Here is a 19,998-nt window from a genome sequence, read left to right on the forward strand (position 1 = left end):
TAAGTTTTATGTTTTTTTAACAACTTGCACTATTGTGGGAACACCATCCTTAATTTGCCCCTATGACTTGTGCAGTTGCTCTCGCAGGAGTTCCAATAACCCATGCTCTGATAATGCCCATAGTTTCAAAGACCAAGAAAAATTATCATTATGATCTTATTGGTGTGGAAAAAGATAGTTGAATATTGTTTATTAAAATTAATAATCCCCATAACCGTTTTCCAATATAGATAATTATAGTACGTAACAAATATATGACTCAGTCTCAACAATGAAATAAAGAAATGTATATATATATATTTACATTATTACTAATGCACATTGCAATACAACTAATTAAATTGAGAGAAATTGCAATATAAAATATTCCTTCAGTAACACTTCTCAAGGGCGTATTTCACGGTCAGTGTTATTTACGAAAATATTTGTTTATAATTTTATAAATTAACTTGGCAATTCCCACCCCAATTAGATATAATGTATACATATTTTAATAAATAAAATTAAAGATACACTAAAAAAAATGAAATATTAATTATTGGCGATCCTCTCCGCTAAGATTGCCCTTATAATCACTTTTGTCATTTTGTGTGTGTTTGTGTGATTTCCAGTGTTTTCACGTATTATTTCTTCTGTGATTTGTTTGGCTTGGCCGATTTCGCTCAAACTTGGCAGGTAGGTCACACCTTCACCCTAGTTATTAGGAAAAATTAAAAAAAAAATTGGCCCACCATTACCATAGCAACAGCCAAAAAACAAATTTGGGATAAAACATCTCAGACATAGCTCATTCTACTCAGTTTGAGTGTGGGCACAAAGTTACTACAGTGTATTTGAATTTTTTATATCTTTTTTCATTACCGAGAAATCTGACTTTTTTGGCTTGGCTGATTTTGTTCAAACTTCACAGGTAGGTTGTACCATAATAATAATAATAACTTTATTTAATTAAGTGCAACAATTCCAACATATGAAGATCAAAGGCTCTGATACAATAAACAATCAATCAAATATTAAAAGCACATTTAAATAAGTGCGTTTTCAGTCTGGATTTAAAAATGTCTACTGAAGGACTAGAACGAACAGACAGAGGTGATTCATTAAAAAGTTTAGGACCTAAATTTTCAAAAGCACGGTCTTTGTATAACACCTTGGACTTTTTACTACTCATCTGACGAGTTTTAATAAGAAACTTTGATTCAGATCTTAAACTACGACTTGGTACATAAAATTCGATTAATTCACATAGATAATTTGGGGCAAAACCATACAAAGATTTATACACTAGTAAAAGTAATTTGAAATTGATTCTTTGTACAACTGGTAACCAATGAAGTTTAATAAAAATGTTTGTAATGTGGTCATATTTTCGAGCACGAGTGACAAGGCGTGCTGCTGCATTTTGTACACGAATAAGAGGTTTTATCTTAGTTACAGGGAGACCAGACAACAATGAATTACAGCTGTCTAAGCGAGAAGATATGAAAGCATGTACCAACTTTTCAGTATCAGATTGGGATAATGATTTACGAATACGATTAATATTTCTTAGATGGGAATATCCAGATCTACAAATAGTAGAAATGTGTGTTTCCATAGATAGCTGCGAATCAAACAAGACACCCAAGTTTCTAGCACATGACGAAGCACTAACCAATGCTTCACCAATTGCGATACTAGACAAAAGACACGAGTCTTGTGAGAAACTCCGAGACGACATGGACACAAATTCAGTTTTCGACACATTCAAAAGTAGAAAATTACAAGACATCCAATCGCCAACACCTTGAATACATGTTTGAAGTATCACCCGGGCACGAATTTGATCATCTTCAGAAACCGATAAATAAATCTGTGTGTCATCGGCGTAAAAATGATATTTTACGCTGTGACGTCGCAATAACTCGCCCAATGAACGCATGTACATTGAGAACAATAATGGCCCTAAAACGGAGCCCTGTGGAACACCGGTTTCTAATATAGACGTCATATCAGAAAATACATTTCCAATTTTCACTTTTTGAGTGCGGTTACTCAAATACGACTCAAACCATTTAATGATGAGACCATTTAAACCAAAATTTGATCTCAACCTATCGATGAGAATCCTGTGATTCACAGTAAATACCATAACTAAATTGAAAAAAAATCCTGGCCCACCACTGCCATTGCAACAGCAAAAAACTGATTTTTGAATACTTTTGCCCCAAATTTATTACCTCCTAAAACAACGTCGGATCCAAACGACCTGTGTCCTTGAGAATCAAGTCTTATCGCCTTTGCCTTTCAAGCGAAAAAGATCGAAACTACTTACTGCGGCGTTAGATACCTCAATTATATTATGATTTTAGTAATCAAGGGTAAAAACTGTGTTTATGCTATGAGTAAGTGCAGATCTTGAACGTACTTCAGTGCAAATACATTTTTGCCTATCAAGGCGAATTTCCTTAGTTATATGCAGTGTCCAATATGGCGACCAAGGGCAAAAACTTTGTTATGCAAATTAGCTTTAGTTGAAAATTTGAGTTTTTCGGCGATATTTGAACCAAAATCTTATCGACAAGACTCAGAATACGACTGTGACGACTACTGAAACGCAATTGAAGGCAAATGAACACGTCAAGCAAAAAAGACTTTTTTGAGTCATGGCGTAAAATGGAGGCACATACCATTTTGACTCATGAGGGGAATGGAAATCAGTTGATTTGAGAGTGTCACAATAAGCAAGGGAGCAAATCGTTTTTATGCTACGAAAAACTGCAGACCTTGAACGTACTTTTTGGACTTTAGAACAACGTCATTTTTGTTTGATTACCTAAGGTTTTTAGGTTCATTTGCTGCAAGTTACAGAGCACATATCTAAGCTATCGTCCCTTCAGCAAATAATGAAGCAAAGACATTTTCAATGTCGAAATCGCGAAACTCACCCTTTGTACGCAAACTGGGAAGTTTCAATTACTAAACGAAGTACAGGACGACAGAGATAAAATATCCAAGAATCAACACAAACCAAAAATTATATCTCAAAAGTGAATATTCGTGGTGTATTTTAGATCTAACCGGACCATAAGTGGAAATGTGTAAAATATCCAAACATATTTTAGTATAAGGTAGTAATTAATGAATTTCAGTATATTTTGGTAAACTGAATTCTTCTCACTTCCAAAGTCAATATTTGTTACCTTCTGAGTAAAGGTAATCCTGTTTCATCTAGAAAGGTATGTGTTTAATGTGTACTATGCATCTAGAAAGGTATGAGACAAATTGACGCTTTGTGTTTAATGTGTACTATGCATCACTGTGACCTGAGTGCTACCAGAATTGTTTTGAGTCTTAGTAAAGTAATAATTCAGAACGAAAAAAAATCTAGAGCAAATATTTCCAATATTATTCATAATGAATATTTAATTAAATTCATCTTGAGAAATTTAGTGAATTTTGAAAAAAAATCTCAATTTAGGACATTCACTAATGACAGAGAGAGAAAAGCCTCACACAAAACTCAATAATGTGGTGATGATCACAACTCATTATTATTACAGGGTTGATGTTTATAATCACAGACTGGGCTGTCAAACTTGACCCTTTTACCGTTGATGTCAACTTTATCTGTTTTCTGAAAGGACATCAGAAAGATTACACATTACTGACAGAGTTGAAGACATACTTTTAAAGGAAGAAAGTCTTGTAATTGTAATTACTGGAACCCAAATGCAGGAAACAGTTGCCTGAAACTCACAAAAACAGGATGTGACTATAACAAATATAATTATACTAATATTTCCATGCCTACATGTATACTTAACCATCTGTTTTTAATAGCAACATTAGATATATATGTTTATATGAGTACAAATTTATTACCTGAACACTTCAAAGTGTTTATAACAATTTTTGAAACTGTTTTTAAAAAAACAAAACAATTATTTGCATTTGTAGTACACGCAATGATACATCCTATTAAGTGGGCATGAATCGACTTGTTCATCAATTATTCACATGCTATACAGACAAATCAATGCTAGGTATCACTCAGAATAATTATGTTGCTATTGGCAAACTTCAATAAATTAGATTTTCAAGCAATTCGATTTAGAGAATATCAAATCTTGATTGAATCACCATATGGTACGTAATTGGAAGTTTCTGAGAGGAGACCAATCAACTAGAAATCAAATTGACTGCATTAGAATTACTAATCCCCAGTGTATAACCAGAACCTTTTTCATCAATTCGTAAAGAGCAAAACACGCTAATGAGATTTTATTAAACGATCAACTCGTTGTGAATATTGAAGGAATCTTTGTGGAAGACGGACAGAATAATATAGACACAGAAACCACCTGTTGATGGAAACAGGTCAAAGGTCACACTGCAGATTTAACATGACTCATGACTTTGCAAGTGACAAGTTGTTGATCAATGTTAAGAGTGCCTATTACATGTACCAACACTCAGGAATGAAACTAAATGCATATAAGGATAAACACAGATTTTAAACTGGCGTGTGCAATAACTAGAAATATACAATTTTTGTCTGTGACTAAAAAAAGGGAGATCATGAAAATGAATCACCCTAACAGAGTGGGGTAATAAAAATGACTAGAATAATTTACACAGAAAATCAAATTGTTTAGAATTTTTTAAAATAATAACTATTTTTATTATCTATGGAACATATGTGAGTTCACATATTAGTCATGGTCCCATGACATGTATACTTCTCACCAATGTGATGCAGTGCCAGTAAAAACCACTACTTAAAAACTACAAATATTTTAAGTGCTTACATTTTTATTTAGTAATTTATTCATTCATTTTTCTTTATTGAATTTCAGTGTTTTTGTTTTTAGTTGATTCAAGTAGGAATATGCAAACTGAATGTTTTTTTATTAAAGTTGTTCAATACAGTTTTACTTTTGGACGAACAATGCCCGTAGTTTGTATAAAAACTCATACATGTATGAGGGTGAGCATAATGCAAATCATAGTATTATATCTCAAAAATGGTTTATTTGGGGATTTATTTTTTCATCATATGTATCATCGAGTATGACTCCATGAATCTCTGTGCAAAATAAATAAAAAATCTCAAAGTTTTTCAGGAAACGTTCTATACACTTGGGTATGGTCGTCGTTGCTCTGTCACAAAATCTATGAAGTGAATGCGGATGCAATTTTATGTGGTCAGTTACAAAGATGCATCATTTGCCTAAATACATCATGTTAATGTGTCTGAATCCCCCACTATCAGTTTGATGTCTCCTGTTTTGATTGGTTTGACCCGACTTATTCTAAACACATAACTTAGCTGGCAATGTTGCTGTTTTTGTGTTCTGAACAATATGGTAATGACAGTAAAAGAAATTACTGTTTTTTATATTTCAAATTGTCATTTTTAAGTTTTCCAAATAGATCCTGTGTACTGTGTAATACAAACATATGATTTTCTCTAAAAAATGGTTAGTGACCTTATTTTTATAATATTACTAAATAGAACAATCTCCTAATGTACCAAAAATTGAGAAAACTTCATATGTTTTTGTCAAACTGTATTAGTCATCCTTAAATTATGATATTTCATTCAATATTAGTTTATTGTACATGTAAACTTCAATGGTATAATGACAAATAATTTCCTGGTCCTAAAATGAGGGTTAACGACCTTGTATCAGTGACTGATTGCATTATTGTTCCACAGCTGTTATGAATGCCACACAATAACAAATAACACATTATGAAGCAAATCAAACTGATCAATTAGTACCGGTACATTACAAAATCTTGTCTCGTTAGTTTGCAGAAAAAATGGATTGATCTCAGTAATTAAATAAACCTGAAAATTTTCTACATGGTTTAATAATGCTGGATATTTAGCATAATAGAGGTTATCTAGTATCAAGTTCTAGTACATTTAAAATAGTCATACAGACATGGATATTTTCTTTTCTGACTTAAAAAGCAAACAAAAAAACAGCTAACACATGAAAAACAGAAATATCATTTGGCAATTCAATGGGCAATAATTTGTGAATGTGAAATCTAAAAATATGAAGCCAGTGACTGAGAGAGGGAGATACAACACCGAGCTTCCGCAAAGTGCCATCAGTTATTTATATGTTCACAGCTGTGTCGTTAAAACCACTTCTACTGAAAACAGCAATAAATTACTCCGTCATAAAATAACGCTGTGGCGTGTGTTTCATTACACGTAGTTTCGATAATTATTTGGATCGTACGCATACTGTACACACCGACGCTAAGCGTGATTCAGCTAGTACAGTGGCAGCAGTTGCATGATCAAATGGCACCTACAATCGTCCGACTCAGCGACTGACAGTGGAGTTGATCGGTAAACATCAGGTGAACTGTGTTGAAACAGACGGGGACAAGGCAAAAGTAGGAACCGCAGGTCGCAACTAAGTCACGATCTTCTTCCGAACACATAATTCAACCAGCTAGAAACAAGAACAAGAAAATAAAATTTACCTGCACAGCCGCTTCTAATAATCACAGAGTCTGATCGCCATCTTTGCCCACATAATTAGCATATTTATATTTTTGAACACATGACATACAGAACTTTTCACGTGATACAGTCACATGATGAGATTGTTTTTTCATGTGACAATTTGTTTATTCCCATGAACCTTTGCGTGGTTTACCTACACATAGCAACAAGATGGCGGATAACGAAGATAGGTTCGTATCAACACCTCCAATGACTTTAGCTGATTTCCCTCTAATCAAACGAGAGATTCATCGGGAAAACTGTGTCGACTAGTAAACTGCACAAAACCGACCACATTCAGCTGGTTCACTTTATTTTAGATTGGTCTGAAACATGTTTTGCAGTGACAAATGTCGACCATTTATATTTAATTTAGATGTATTATGATTAGAATTCCATTGCAAAATTAAAATTTTTCGTTTATTCTCAAGTTACAAGAGAGAATTCACTTATAGTATTGTTGTATACGTATTCTGAACAATTATCATATTGGTGTGATCAATAGTTCACTTAGGCCAGAGTCAGAAAATCATTGGGGGGGGGGGTCTACGACTGTATGCATGTCAAGGATTCACAGTCAATTCGTCCCAATTAACTTTCGTCCCAACACATTCGTCCCACAAGTCGATTCGTCACAATTCATATTCGTCCCACGAGTCGATTCGTCCCAATTCACATTCGTCCCATTTCACATTCGTCCATTTTTTAAATTTTTAGTCAGCATTACGATCTTGAACAGGGTCAATTTCTATGCCAACTGTTACTGACACGCTAACTAATAACTCCACGTTGTGTGAACGGAGTATTTGTATTTATTAACTAATAACTTGTACGTTGAATGTCCGGTGTATTTGTATTTATTAACTAATAACTCTACGTTGCACGTAAGGTGTATTTGTATTTATTGACTAATAACTTGTACGGTGTATTTGTATTTATTAACTAATATATTTGTATATAATGTTGGCAAAAAAAAAAAAGGCGCAACGAACAATTACGCATGCCAGTGCATGACGTGTACGTGAACAGTTCGTTGTTTGGATGTGTTTGTGCTTATTTGGCGAGTTAGTAGTGGGCTAACCTTAAATCTGACGAATCGACTTTGGGACGAATCAACTTGTGGGACGAATCGACTTTGGGACGAATCGACTTGGGACGAATCAACTTGTGGGACGAATCGACTTGGGACGAATGTGATTTGGGACGAATCGACCGTCCCCCATGTCAAGTTACTGTGATATGGGTATGGTACGTTTTCTTTGGAGAATGTTCCAAGCGTCTAGTGGATAGTTTATGAGCTGTCGTATTATTATTTTCAAATCATTTCTATCGTAACAACACTATGCAACAAGTAAAGTTGTAGTACATGTACCTGATGAGTGAGTGCAAATCCGGTGCGTGTCGGCTACCCCCGGTAATACCGGTATCATGGTTTTCCCTATAATTTTGATCAGAAGGCTCAATAATGGAAGTATTTGGTTGAATTGTATTCTTTTCAGCAGTATTCAAAAAGTAGGCAGCTAATAAGTCATTAGATGGCTAATTAATATGCAGTTGCCTTGTAAGGAAACCCCTGCATATGAATATGGGAAGTTGTGTAACCACTAGAACAAAAATTGTATTTAACACATGAAATTTAAACGAAAAACGTGATAAAGGGGTACTCCTTTGATCAAAACAAATCAGAAATTCTCAGATTTTGAATTTGTTCAGCTTATTTTATTCAGTGACAAGGCACAATGGGCATCTTTCGTGGACAGTAATATTTATGAAAATATTTGTTCACAATTTTATAAACTGGCTTGGAATTTCCACCACCAATTAGATAGTGTCACAGCATTTCGAATTTTATTTTAACGAATCCAAAATGCATTTTAGGTTTTGATAATTTTTATTTTTAATGGGTTAATATCATTAATTTAATCCAGCGGTAAGATAGGATATTTATTAGAGAAGCTAGAGGGACCAAAATTTGCAATGTCACTGCGACAATAAATCAGTGATAGCCAAGGGGGTGAGGGACTGAATTTCAAAAACATATTAATATATAGGGTAGATAATTACTGAACTAAGGATATGCCACAATAAATGATGCTGCCTCTCTCATTGGCCAATAAGCATGCTGCTTACTGTTTGTCACAATAAGATCTTTTCTGCTATTGGTCAAACTCCTGTTATTTTTTGTGAAAATACAGCATACATCTTATGTACTATGTTGAGTTAATTGCACGTCTGACATTGTTGTGCACAGTAAAATTATGATTGCTCCCTTCTCATTTTTGTCATCAACATGTATTTACTATTGATAGATTCAAACAAACACAAACTAATTTGGAGAATGTGCGGCTCATAAATGACAAACACAAGGACATGAATTCACAAAAAAAAAAATATTATTCAGTTCAGTGACATGACATATATATTCTCTCACATAATTGTACACTGGATTAGCTCGCTCATGGTTGTGTTAATACTTCATAGTCCTGAAATATTACTACTATCTTCAGCAGAACTTTTAAACTAACCATGTTAATCATTTAATTTGGCTGCTTTGTCTATACTGATTTTTTAATCTGATTAATCACAGACCCACCAGTGCTAAAGATGCAGCTGAGGCTCCTGCGGGAGAAGAGGAACCTAAGCAACCCACAGTGGAAGCCCAAAGTGGTGATGAACAGCCAGAAGGTGAAGCAGCTCCTGCAGAGGGTGCTGACGAAGAACCAACAGAAGATGAGGTGCCAGCAGAGGTTGCTGATGATCAGCCTGCTCCAACTGAGGACACTGAAGATCAGCCAACCGGGGATGAGACTACATTGACTGAATCTGTGGACCAACCGGCTACTGATGAGACTCCTGCTGAAGTAGTAGAAGAACAACCAGCTGAAGAAGATGATACCACTGCCCCTGAACAACCACCAGGTATTTCCAACATTATTATATTTGATAGCTTTCACTGAATGAGATATGTAGATATTTAAAATGTATTGGAACTTGTAAATTAAATTGTCTGGTGTGTTTTTTATGACAGAAGGTGAAACAGAAGAAGCAAAACCACCATCTGGGCCTCCCAGCAGAGCATCTACTGCCAAGTCTGGTAAATCAGCCAGGTCAGCCAGATCAGCAAGATCGGCAAGATCACAGAGATCAGGTGGTAGTGGTGCAGCTGCTGATGATGAGGATGGTCCAACTGAGGCGTTGCCACCACCAGTGGATGATGCTGTGATGTCTCCTCCTCCAGTGGCTGAATCACCAAATAGACCAGCAAGTCAAAGATCTGGTGGATCTGGTAGAAGAAGTGCAGGTAAATGAAGCATGCAAATACAAATGATACTCACTGCTTCTTCATGTGTATTTATCAGTACCAATAGACAAGTTTTGACTTCCCTGGGTGTGATTCACGGTTGCTCCATGGCAGAAAACGAGGTTGATTTTATGACTAGTAATCCAGGAGTCTGTTTGCCTCAGTTTTTCACAAGTTGAATAGACATGTATTGTTTACACCCATATATTATCACACACAACATTTCAGCATGGTAACTTTAAGAACTGTTTTCAAGATACTGATGGCTTATTCATATTTTTGTAGGTTTTACAACTGATTTGCAAGGTACAACAGATATAGCTTTACCAGAGGATTTAGGTGTAGATAGCGATGGAGATGATTTTTCAGATGCAGAGGAAGGTGAAGATGATGACTTACTAGATTCTGAAGCCAGTGAGGATGAAAGTGAAATGGTTGTTCTTGATCCTGATCATGTAAGTGTGTTAACAAAATATTCAATAATGGATACAACCAGAGTTGTATTATTTGAAGTCTTTAACATGTGTAGTAAAATGAGCTATGATGGACATGGTAATGCCCTGAAATATTGAAAACTCAATGACAGCAGAATCTTCTGCTTGGTAATGTTTACAAAAAACTTGTGACCCGGATATCTTGGGAAATAAAATAATTGTCACATTTGGCATATGACACATAGTATTTTATATAAATGTACGTCAAAGGCTGTGTCACTTCATCAGAAGACTGCTTGGACAACTACATATCTGCCTTCAATACATAGCCAGATTAAACAGGATTTCCATTTTACAGTTGAATATATATTTATGTATATTAATGTGTAATACTGTGTTTCAATTTCAATTGTTTTTTTATGTATTTTTTATTTCTGATTACAATCATATATTTGTTCTTTCTAACAGCCTTTGATGCAAAGATTCCAGAGAGCTTTAAATTCACACTTGGTAAAACAACAAGAGAAGGTAACATTGCAACTTAGGGAACTGGTAAGTAAATAAATTTCATTTTCAAATTTTCTTTTTATTGAATAAAAGTTCTTACTGAAAAATATTTTTTTTATATAATGGGAAACAAATAAATTGCCTGGAAATTTAAAAAACATTATGTAAGTGAGCCTGAAAGAGTTATAAGTAATTATTGGTTAATTGTACAATTGGTTATCTATCATTGCAAGATTCACTGTATTATATTTGCTTCTTACTTATTTTGACTATGGACTTATCTCTGTCATTTACAACCCCCTCCCCCCTTTGACCCTATGCTACATACAATTTATTGCCTACCCTAAATTTGTTTGGTCAAACATGCAAAAATGGCGCAAAATCACAATGAGACTTGAATAAAACTGAATTTATTTTCCAGAATTTTGGCCAAATTGGGACCATTGTACTGTAAACATTATTAAACATATTAGTCAAGTAATCAGCACAGTAAGTGATGTCCAAAAAAGGAAAGAAAAAAAAAAATGACCCAGTAAACTCTGACCTACCCAACCTGTGTATGTTATCAAACTACACAGTGATTTATTTTCATGAATATCAATTTTGATGGTGAAAATTTACCATCATAAAAGTATAGTATTGTGATGTGTTGACTCAGAAACACACAAAATATCAAAGAAACCAAAGAGCTTGCAAGTTTAACTTCTTCTGCCATTTTCAGTTACACCATTGGCACTACTTTTTACACATCAATACACTCAGGTGATCAGGTGACATATAACACCATTACAAAAGAATGTATTATGATGCATACAATAAAGTAGTCCCAAAACGTCACAAGCACGTTATTAATCACCATAATACTGCCAAAATATGTTGCATTTCCCAAATCCCATGCAATGTTTTGATACCTCAACAACTATGATTCCAAACATAACGCGAGATTTCGCTGTGAACGGAAAATGTTTTATACATGAGTATTTGACTTACTTCTTAAGCAAGGATTTAAATTGTTATAGTAAATTAAAGTTTTGTATTTTAGGATAATCTGTTTGGGCTTCAAGCTAAACATTATTCACTCAAACACATTAAATATTTCACTTTAGCTTGGAGCATTGAAGAACAAAAAGAAAGACAGAGAAGACATTGGTGTAAATTTGTATGGTCTGCAGCAAGAATTAGCCAGGCAACAGATGCTGTTAGAACAGCTACATGATGAATTCAGTCAGACAAATCAAGTCAGACATCAGTGTGATGAAGAACTAGAAGAAGTGAGACATTTTTATAAATACACCCAGAATAATGTGACTGGGCAACGAAAGACAGGTGAGGAATATCCTATGACTATGTAACACTGTTTTTGATTGGCTATTGTCTTATCTCACTCGTATGTTTTCGAATCTGTTTGGAGGTCCTCTCACTGACTGTTTATTATTTTTATCACTCCACAGCTTCTGAATTACAGACTGAAGTTGAGAATTTAGCAACCAGACTGTTCTATCTGTCGAATGCCAAAGAAGATGTGCGATCAGATATTGCTGTAATGAGACGGGCAGCTGAAAAGGCCGATACTGAAGTCACTAAAGCAGAGACTGAAAAACAGAGACAGGATTTGTATGTAGACAGACTAACAGAGATTGTGGACAAACTGAAAGAAAAGATAGCCATGTATGAAGCGCAGCATTCGGCACAGACGGAAGAAACTAAGGCAGCTAAGGAAGCACTGAGTGAAGCTAAAAATGAGATTGAGGTAGGTGTATATCACATGATTATGGTTCTGTGCATGTCCACATTTAAAGATGCAGATAATGATAACATGTTATTTCATTATGTTGCAGAGTATCAACTTAGAAAAGAAGCATCTATTACAACAGTGGCATAGTAGTTTGATTGGTATGAGAAGACGTGATGAAGCACATGCTGCTTTGATGGAGGCACTTCAGTAAGTCATTTACATTCACATTGTTTTCTCTGCATTTGACATCGATCAACAAATAGGATAACCATGAACAAATTAACCCATCAAATAAATCTCCATTGATTCTTACAAAACTGTATGACCACATGATAAAGTAGAAATTGTATTGCAACCTGAGTCTGATTACAAACTAGATGTGCCTGTTGCTTTTAATACAAGCCCTTCAGTTGGCCTGGAAGCTAAATATTGCTCTGCTGAATACAGTAACACAAGGTAGCTGCAGTATTAAAATATCGTCACAATTTTATGGATTGGGAGAGTGATAATTAGGTTTTCCAGGTCTTGATTTAGATGAGTGATGACTCGCTTCAGAAAATAAAGTCTCTAATATATGACTTCTAGTGCATGTCTGTTGTGGTACTTACTCATCTAATTTGTCAATTCAATTGTATCTTGATAAAAAAAAGATTTTGTCACTTGAAGAAAGTGATCTAAAATATGAATTCTGATGTAATCAGAAGTGTGCACACTGCCAGCCATATATTTAAAATGACCGAGGCCTCTACAGCAGATTTCAATCCCAACTAGCATTATCAACAGGGGTTGAAAATTATACATCATGAAAAATATAATCAGGAATGTATTAGACAACAGTTAGTATAAATTCATCTTATTATTACATCTCTTATATCTCATTTTTCCAATTCACTGTGTCATAACAAAATATCATAACCCTTGTGCATGTGTGAAAGGGAATATAAAAACAGGTTCATACTTAAGTAAGCATTAACTTACCTAATATTTTATCATCTTTTCCAGTCAACAACAGCAGAATATACAATCTTATGCAACTGAAATAGACGGCTATAAAAAATCCATCCAGAAGGAACAGGAAAGTAATGAGACATTGACCCTTATTTTGAGGAAAAATGAAGCAGACATTGCTACGACAAAGAAGCTCATCCAACTGTGTCAGGACAAGCAAGATAAAATAAAACAAGAATATAGCACTTTCACTAGAATGCTGCATGAAACTGAGCAGTCATTGAATCGAGCATCAACGGTGAGTGTCTTTTATGATTAAATATGTAAACATAGCCTAATTGGTCATTTTGTGTTTCTACTACATTGTGTAACCATTACATTTTGTGTTTCTACTACATTGTGTAATCTTTTCATTTTGTATTTCTACTACATTGTGTAATCATTACATTTTGTGTTTCTACTACATTGTGTAATCATTACATTTTGTGTTTCTACTACATTGTGTAATCATTACATTTTGTGTTTCTACTACATTGTGTAATCATTACATTTTGTGTTTCTACTACATTGTGTAATCATTACATTTTGTGTTTCTACTACATTGTGTAATCATTACATTTTGTGTTTCTACTACATTGTGTAATCATTACATTTTGTGTTTCTACTACATTGTGTAATCATTACATTTTGTGTTTCTACTACATTGTGTAATCATTACATTTTGTGTTTCTACTACATTGTGTAATCATTACATTTTGTGTTTTAACTACATTGTGTAATCATTACATTTTGTGTTTCTACTACATTGTGTAATCATTACATTTTGTATTTCTACTACATTGTGTAATCATTACATTTTGTGTTTCTACTACATTGTGTAATCATTACATTTTGTGTTTCTACTACATTGTGTAATCATTACATTTTGTGTTTCTACTACATTGTGTAATCATTACATTTTGTGTTTCTACTACATTGTGTAATCATTACATTTTGTGTTTCTACTACATTGTGTAATCATTACATTTTGTGTTTCTACTACATTGTGTAATCATTACATTTGAATGCATACTGTTGATGATTTATAATGTTAAAAATGTAGTTTGTTAGATTCAGTCTTCTTTCGTAGTTCATTACTTTTCTGTACTTCTGTTTTAAATATATTTAAAGGGTGTTTGATAAGGTTGCATACTACACACAGCAATATGCGTGTTGGTGTAATGCATTCTTCATTCTTTACCCACAATTCAAGTGTAACTGAATGTATCCAATGAGCACCACAATGTATGAAATAAAATGTGTGTGTATTCTGGTGTGATAACAATGTGTCCACTTTTTAAAGTCAATCATTCTCAAAATATACAATAACATTTTTTGAAGATAACATTTTTCCTTATTCTTTTTAAAAAATCAAAAAGCTAATGGAATACAATGTTATTTCGATCTAAAAGTAACAACAAATATTACCGGTATGTAGAAAATTAACAATACTGCAAAAAAATATTGGTGGGTTCAAAAAGTTAACACTGAGAGCAAGTTTGTGATTATGTTTCCAATAATGTATACGGTTTTAAAGCAGTAACCTTAATGGATGGTTCAATCTGCATTTTTATTCCTTTTACACTTACATTGTATATTTACTTCACCATTATTAGGACCGTACTCTTAGAATGAATGAATTAAATGCACTACGAAAACAAATTGAAAGAGAATATCAAGAGAAAGTTCGTTTGGAAGATACCATTCTGGAAAAAATGAGGGAGGAACTGACGATGGATAAAGCTGCTATATACACCAAAAAGATGACTGATAAGTTGAGAGGAAGAACAAGGGATCAGGTATGAACATTTTTTTTAATGTTACATGTTAGATTTTATTTATTTTTACAGGATTTTTACTCTGTATTATTAGAAAATAAATAAATTGTGTAGAACTCTTCCAATTTCAGTACATCTGCAAATTACTTTTTTGGCAAAACTATTTAACTCATTTTTATACTGCAATGCAAATAATGTTGCTTGGAACTTGTGTTCTGGTTGATGTGAAGCAGTGTAAATGTTCATTTTATTTTTACTTCATCTTGTAGGAATCATCTATGGCAACAGTCAAAAATGAGATTGCGAGAGATACCATGGAACTCTCACATACCATGACAAGAGTGGAGCGACTTAAAAAGGTTGCAAAAGAGCATGATATCGAAATTAGAGATAAGAATGATATTATTTCGAGAAGTGAAAATGAAATAGTTCGCCGTAATGCAATAATTGAACGTAAACAGGGACAAATTGATCAGTACAATAAAAAGATAGAATCCATTGCTACTGCACAAGGGGTAAGTAATTCTTTTACATGTACTCGGAATTGCATGGCCATTTTGAGATATTTGGCTTACAACTACATCTCATTGTACAGTACAGTGGTTTATCAGAAGCCATGGTAATAATTTTTTCCGCTTAAACTGAATTTACAACTTTATTTTGTCACTATAGGGAGAAGAACTTGGTCCACTGGAACATGAGATCAATGCACTTACAAAGAATATTGAACAACGCTCTCAAGAAATTGGGGAATTACAGCAGTTTTGGTTGCGGCAACAGAATGAACTGGTCAAACTTAGCAAAGAGAAAGATAGCCAGGAGACAGAAGTAGGAACTATGAAGAAAGCATTAACTATCCTCCACCAGAAGAAATTGAGAATTGAAAGTAAGTTTAGTGTACTATATACCGGTATTACAGCAAGTATAACTACACATATATGACTAATGTGATTGGGGTGTGACTTCTCATACCAATCTATGTAGGTAATTGACTTTGTCTCTTTGTATTTTCAGATGAAATCAGCACCCACACTAATGAGGATGAGAACATTCATAGAAATATCAGTAATATGCAGAATGACATGATCAAACTAAACACCTTGTTGACAAAGCAGGGCAAGATAAAAGAAGGTTTGGAACAAGGCAATGTACTGGTAGAGAGTGACTTTGTACAAAGTCTCAAGGTAAGTGACTTTACTGACATCATTATTTGCTACAATCATATTCCTTTGTGTTTCAAGATTTTACATGTTTTCCATTATTTATATGTGTTTAACTATAATTTGGTTGTTCATCTTGTACATTTCCAGGAGGCGGAGTTGAACTCTATCCGTATGCAGAGAAATGTGGAAGAATTGACTGAAGAGAAGGAGAGACTGCTAAACAGTCTTGTTGAAGCTGAGTAAGTAATTTTTGATAAATAATCATTTTTTGTAGCTGCAGCTTATAGACTTGTGAATTATTCAGTGTTTTTTACCATGACGGTCTACTTGAGTCATAATGCATGCAACACCACCATATACTGCAAGTGCATTCATTATTCACTGGATTTTATTTTCGTTGATAGATAAAATCTGCTAAGTGAAAACCACAAAAACATGTAAAATAACATTAGTACTCATATATATATATAAGTACATCCGTGACAGATTAGCATTTACACCGTCGCTTGGTGTATCACAAATGCAAGTTCCAGAGTCCATTGCATTTTACTATGGACACATGCAGAATGCTTAGTTGCAGTTTGATTTTATATGCGTGATGATTCTTTTCATCCTGAAATAATAATACTGATATCATTTTCTTTCCCTCTCAGACGACAGATCATGCTATGGGAGAAGAAAACACAGCTGGCCCGTGAAGCTAAGGCAGCGGTAGATTCTGAAGTAGGCCAGGGTGAGATTGGTGCCATGAGAGCTGAAATCCATCGTATGCAAGTGCGTTATGCACAACTGATGAAGCAGCAAGAGAAGATGATACAAGATATGGAGAAGGCAGTCTCCAGACGTGACACCATTGTCACTAGAGGTGACGCACAGTCTAAAATGGACAAAAAAGTAGAAACTAAAGGAATGTTTCAGAAGAAGTTATCTGAAATGAAGAAAAAGGTGAAAAAAGTTCAACAAGTAAGTTATATACATTTAGTTTTTTTATTGTCAGTTTATAATCTGTGATTATTTGCACAACTGTATTGATGTTACTTTAGAAGTAAATACATGAATGCAACAGCTCCGATATTCACAAGATATCCACGTCAAAAGTTTCCTGCCAATAGCAGAACATCACCAATCAGTTCCGTGGATCTTAAGGTTTTATTGAGTTAGTTTGATGTAAAGCATTCTGCATTTCTGGTGGGGCACATGCACATGGAACTGCAGTTTTCAAAGATAACTAAAATTTGCTACCTAAATTGCAAAACAGCTAACTGTCACCCATGCAAAGAAACATGGCCAACTGAAATGTTACAGCCGTTCTGAGAATTATTCGGACAGTCAGTTAGCAAAATGACTTGCAACTTTGCAAAACACTTTGGCCCAATCTAGACTTGTCGGCGCCACTTGATTGACAGGCGCGTGGTTTGGAATTACTATTTCTTAGGGGTTGTCAGCATGGTGAATTGAAAGTATTATCTAGCGTGCATATACAGAAACCATTCTTTATTTTTTTATATTTATATTGTAATTATTGTCAATAATTTTAAAAATCGCTTGGGTGTTGCTTAAATTTGTCGAAAATTTCAACACCTCACTCATTTTAGTCAGTTGTACCTGTTATAAAAATGGACTAGACATAATAACTGTTGTCATACCCTCGTCATTTTCAAACTGCAGTTGAAAAAGTGATTTGCTCAAGGATGGCACCTTCGATTTGACAAAGTCCATCAAATCGTTATAATCAAGTTTTCCATCCATGTATCCCTGACGTACTCTCCCACCTCGGTATAAAATCTGAACTTGATACTTAATGCACAAGTAATGTAAAAACAACTTTTAGTTTGGCTCAAAACTGTCGCGAAACTGCAGAAAGAAAGAAGAAACTTTACTTTGAGCCTTCCCGCCAACGACAAGTTCATTAATACCTGGGGTGGACTCAGATGGTTATACCAATTTAAAATAACACTTTGCCATCAAGTCTGTATTAGAAAGTGTTTTGCAAAGTTCCAAGATATATTGCTAACTGACTGTCCGAATAATTCTCAGAACGGCTGTAATCCAAATTAGGTAGTATGGGTGTGTCATGTTTTTGTAAGAAATCATCCCACCCCTCACCTTGGGCTTGCCGAAAATATTGCTTTAAACTTATCAAATAAAAGTGAGAAAAAAATGTACAGAAATTTTATCTAAATCAACAGTAACTTTGAACATGAAGAAGAAATCCGAACAAAAATAATTTTCTTATTCACATGCAAGTACAAGTGGTATGCCTGATCTAGACTCTGTACAATGTGAAACATACAAACCAGATAGGGCTTCGTACAACTGTATACAATTTAACTTTGTGATCTAAATTTGAACTTTTTGAACTTCACACCGAAGATACTAGTAATTAAATCCGCCAAAATGCTTGATTTTAACAAATTATTCATCTTTTCACCGAACTATTTTTATTTGTTCACAGCAGCACATTAATTTACATGACCTGTATGATAAATTTTTTTCTTCATTTTAGGATGCAAGTTCTTGCGATTCAGATATTGCAGAGTTACGTGGCCATCAACAACAACTTAGTCAAACACTAGAAGAAAGGCAAATAAATTACCAACATCTACAGGGCCAGGCTGATACTTTAGACGGTGATATTGATAAACTCATGGAAATCAAAGGAAGGGTAAGTAGCAATTATTTAGCTTGAGCATTCTTTTAAAAATTTCCACCAGCAAATTCTCCTTTGTCTCACACCCAGCATGACTTATTGTTAGTTTGATGCATCACCTTGTTGGTTAGTAGCTATGTTGGAAAAAGTGTGGGTCACAGTTGTTCAACACTGAGGACGCTGTTCAAGTCGTGATTGGACATTCATTTTATCAAAAACTAAAATTATTATGGGTAAATAAAAGTGGTTACAATCCATCTTTGATTTAACTACACGTCATCAGAGAATGTAAATGCATGTGTAACACTTCTTTTTATTCTCACTTCACAGAACATGGCTGATTTGATTGCAAGGCAACAGAAAGTAAAACACTACCAGGCACTAAAGGACGGCAAATACACATTACTGTGTAAAACTGACCAAGCATTGGACAATGAAATGGAAAAACAAGGAGACCGCATACATACCATTACATCTATTGTAGATAGACTTAATCAAGAGTTTCCTCACATCCAACCAGCTTTGAGGAAAGTCTCTGTATCCCTCGCATCACGGGGTATCACTGATGAAGATTAAAATGTACCCCCCCCCCAGTTAAATAATGGAATGTGCCAATGCATCTAAAAACAGTGTATCATCTGTGTTGGATTGTACTATATAAAACTGAGAGAAGAGGTTATGCATTACATGAAAGAGATTCATTTTTGTATAATAACTTAAAATTCATTTGTCCCATATTACTTTACAATGTAAGTGTACATATTATGACTAAATACTTTGCATACCATTGTTATGGATTCCATGGTCCTTTTTAAATGTGTGTATATTATTGTTTTTTTGCAATAAAAAAGAATTTTACGACCAAAAGAAACTTGGAGACAATGTAGTCGATGATTATCATAAACAAAACGGTCTTCGTCAAATGAAGTCTA

At 34.3% G+C, this 19,998-nt stretch overlaps 2 protein-coding genes across 2 annotated transcripts in view; one reads left to right on the plus strand and one right to left on the minus strand.

Moving 5' to 3' along the window:
• Nucleotides 1–6,577, minus strand: part of LOC100374096 (uncharacterized) — a 51,777-nt gene extending 45,200 nt beyond the window's left edge. The window contains exon 1 of the mRNA XM_078014344.2: nucleotides 6,490–6,577. The gene's annotated coding sequence lies outside the window, so the exon portion shown is untranslated. The remainder of the gene's footprint in view (nucleotides 1–6,489) is intronic.
• A 98-nt stretch (nucleotides 6,578–6,675) lies between these two features.
• On the plus strand, nucleotides 6,676–19,937 carry LOC100374249 (coiled-coil domain-containing protein 40-like). The gene is made up of 17 exons (XM_002740670.4): nucleotides 6,676–6,702; nucleotides 9,099–9,430; nucleotides 9,540–9,812; nucleotides 10,098–10,267; nucleotides 10,715–10,798; nucleotides 11,860–12,079; nucleotides 12,205–12,503; nucleotides 12,592–12,695; nucleotides 13,491–13,734; nucleotides 15,092–15,274; nucleotides 15,523–15,768; nucleotides 15,926–16,139; nucleotides 16,268–16,437; nucleotides 16,564–16,655; nucleotides 17,070–17,379; nucleotides 18,923–19,081; nucleotides 19,397–19,937. Exons 1-17 carry the CDS (start codon nucleotides 6,683–6,685, stop codon nucleotides 19,640–19,642), a joined length of 3,366 nt encoding a protein of 1,121 aa, XP_002740716.1. The 5' UTR covers nucleotides 6,676–6,682; the 3' UTR covers nucleotides 19,643–19,937.
• The last annotated feature ends 61 nt before the right edge of the window (nucleotides 19,938–19,998 follow it).

The sequence above is a fragment of the Saccoglossus kowalevskii genome, chromosome 8, assembly GCF_978046115.1.
Source record: "Saccoglossus kowalevskii chromosome 8, keSacKowa6.1, whole genome shotgun sequence".
In the NCBI taxonomy this organism is placed as follows: Eukaryota; Metazoa; Hemichordata; class Enteropneusta; family Harrimaniidae; genus Saccoglossus; species Saccoglossus kowalevskii.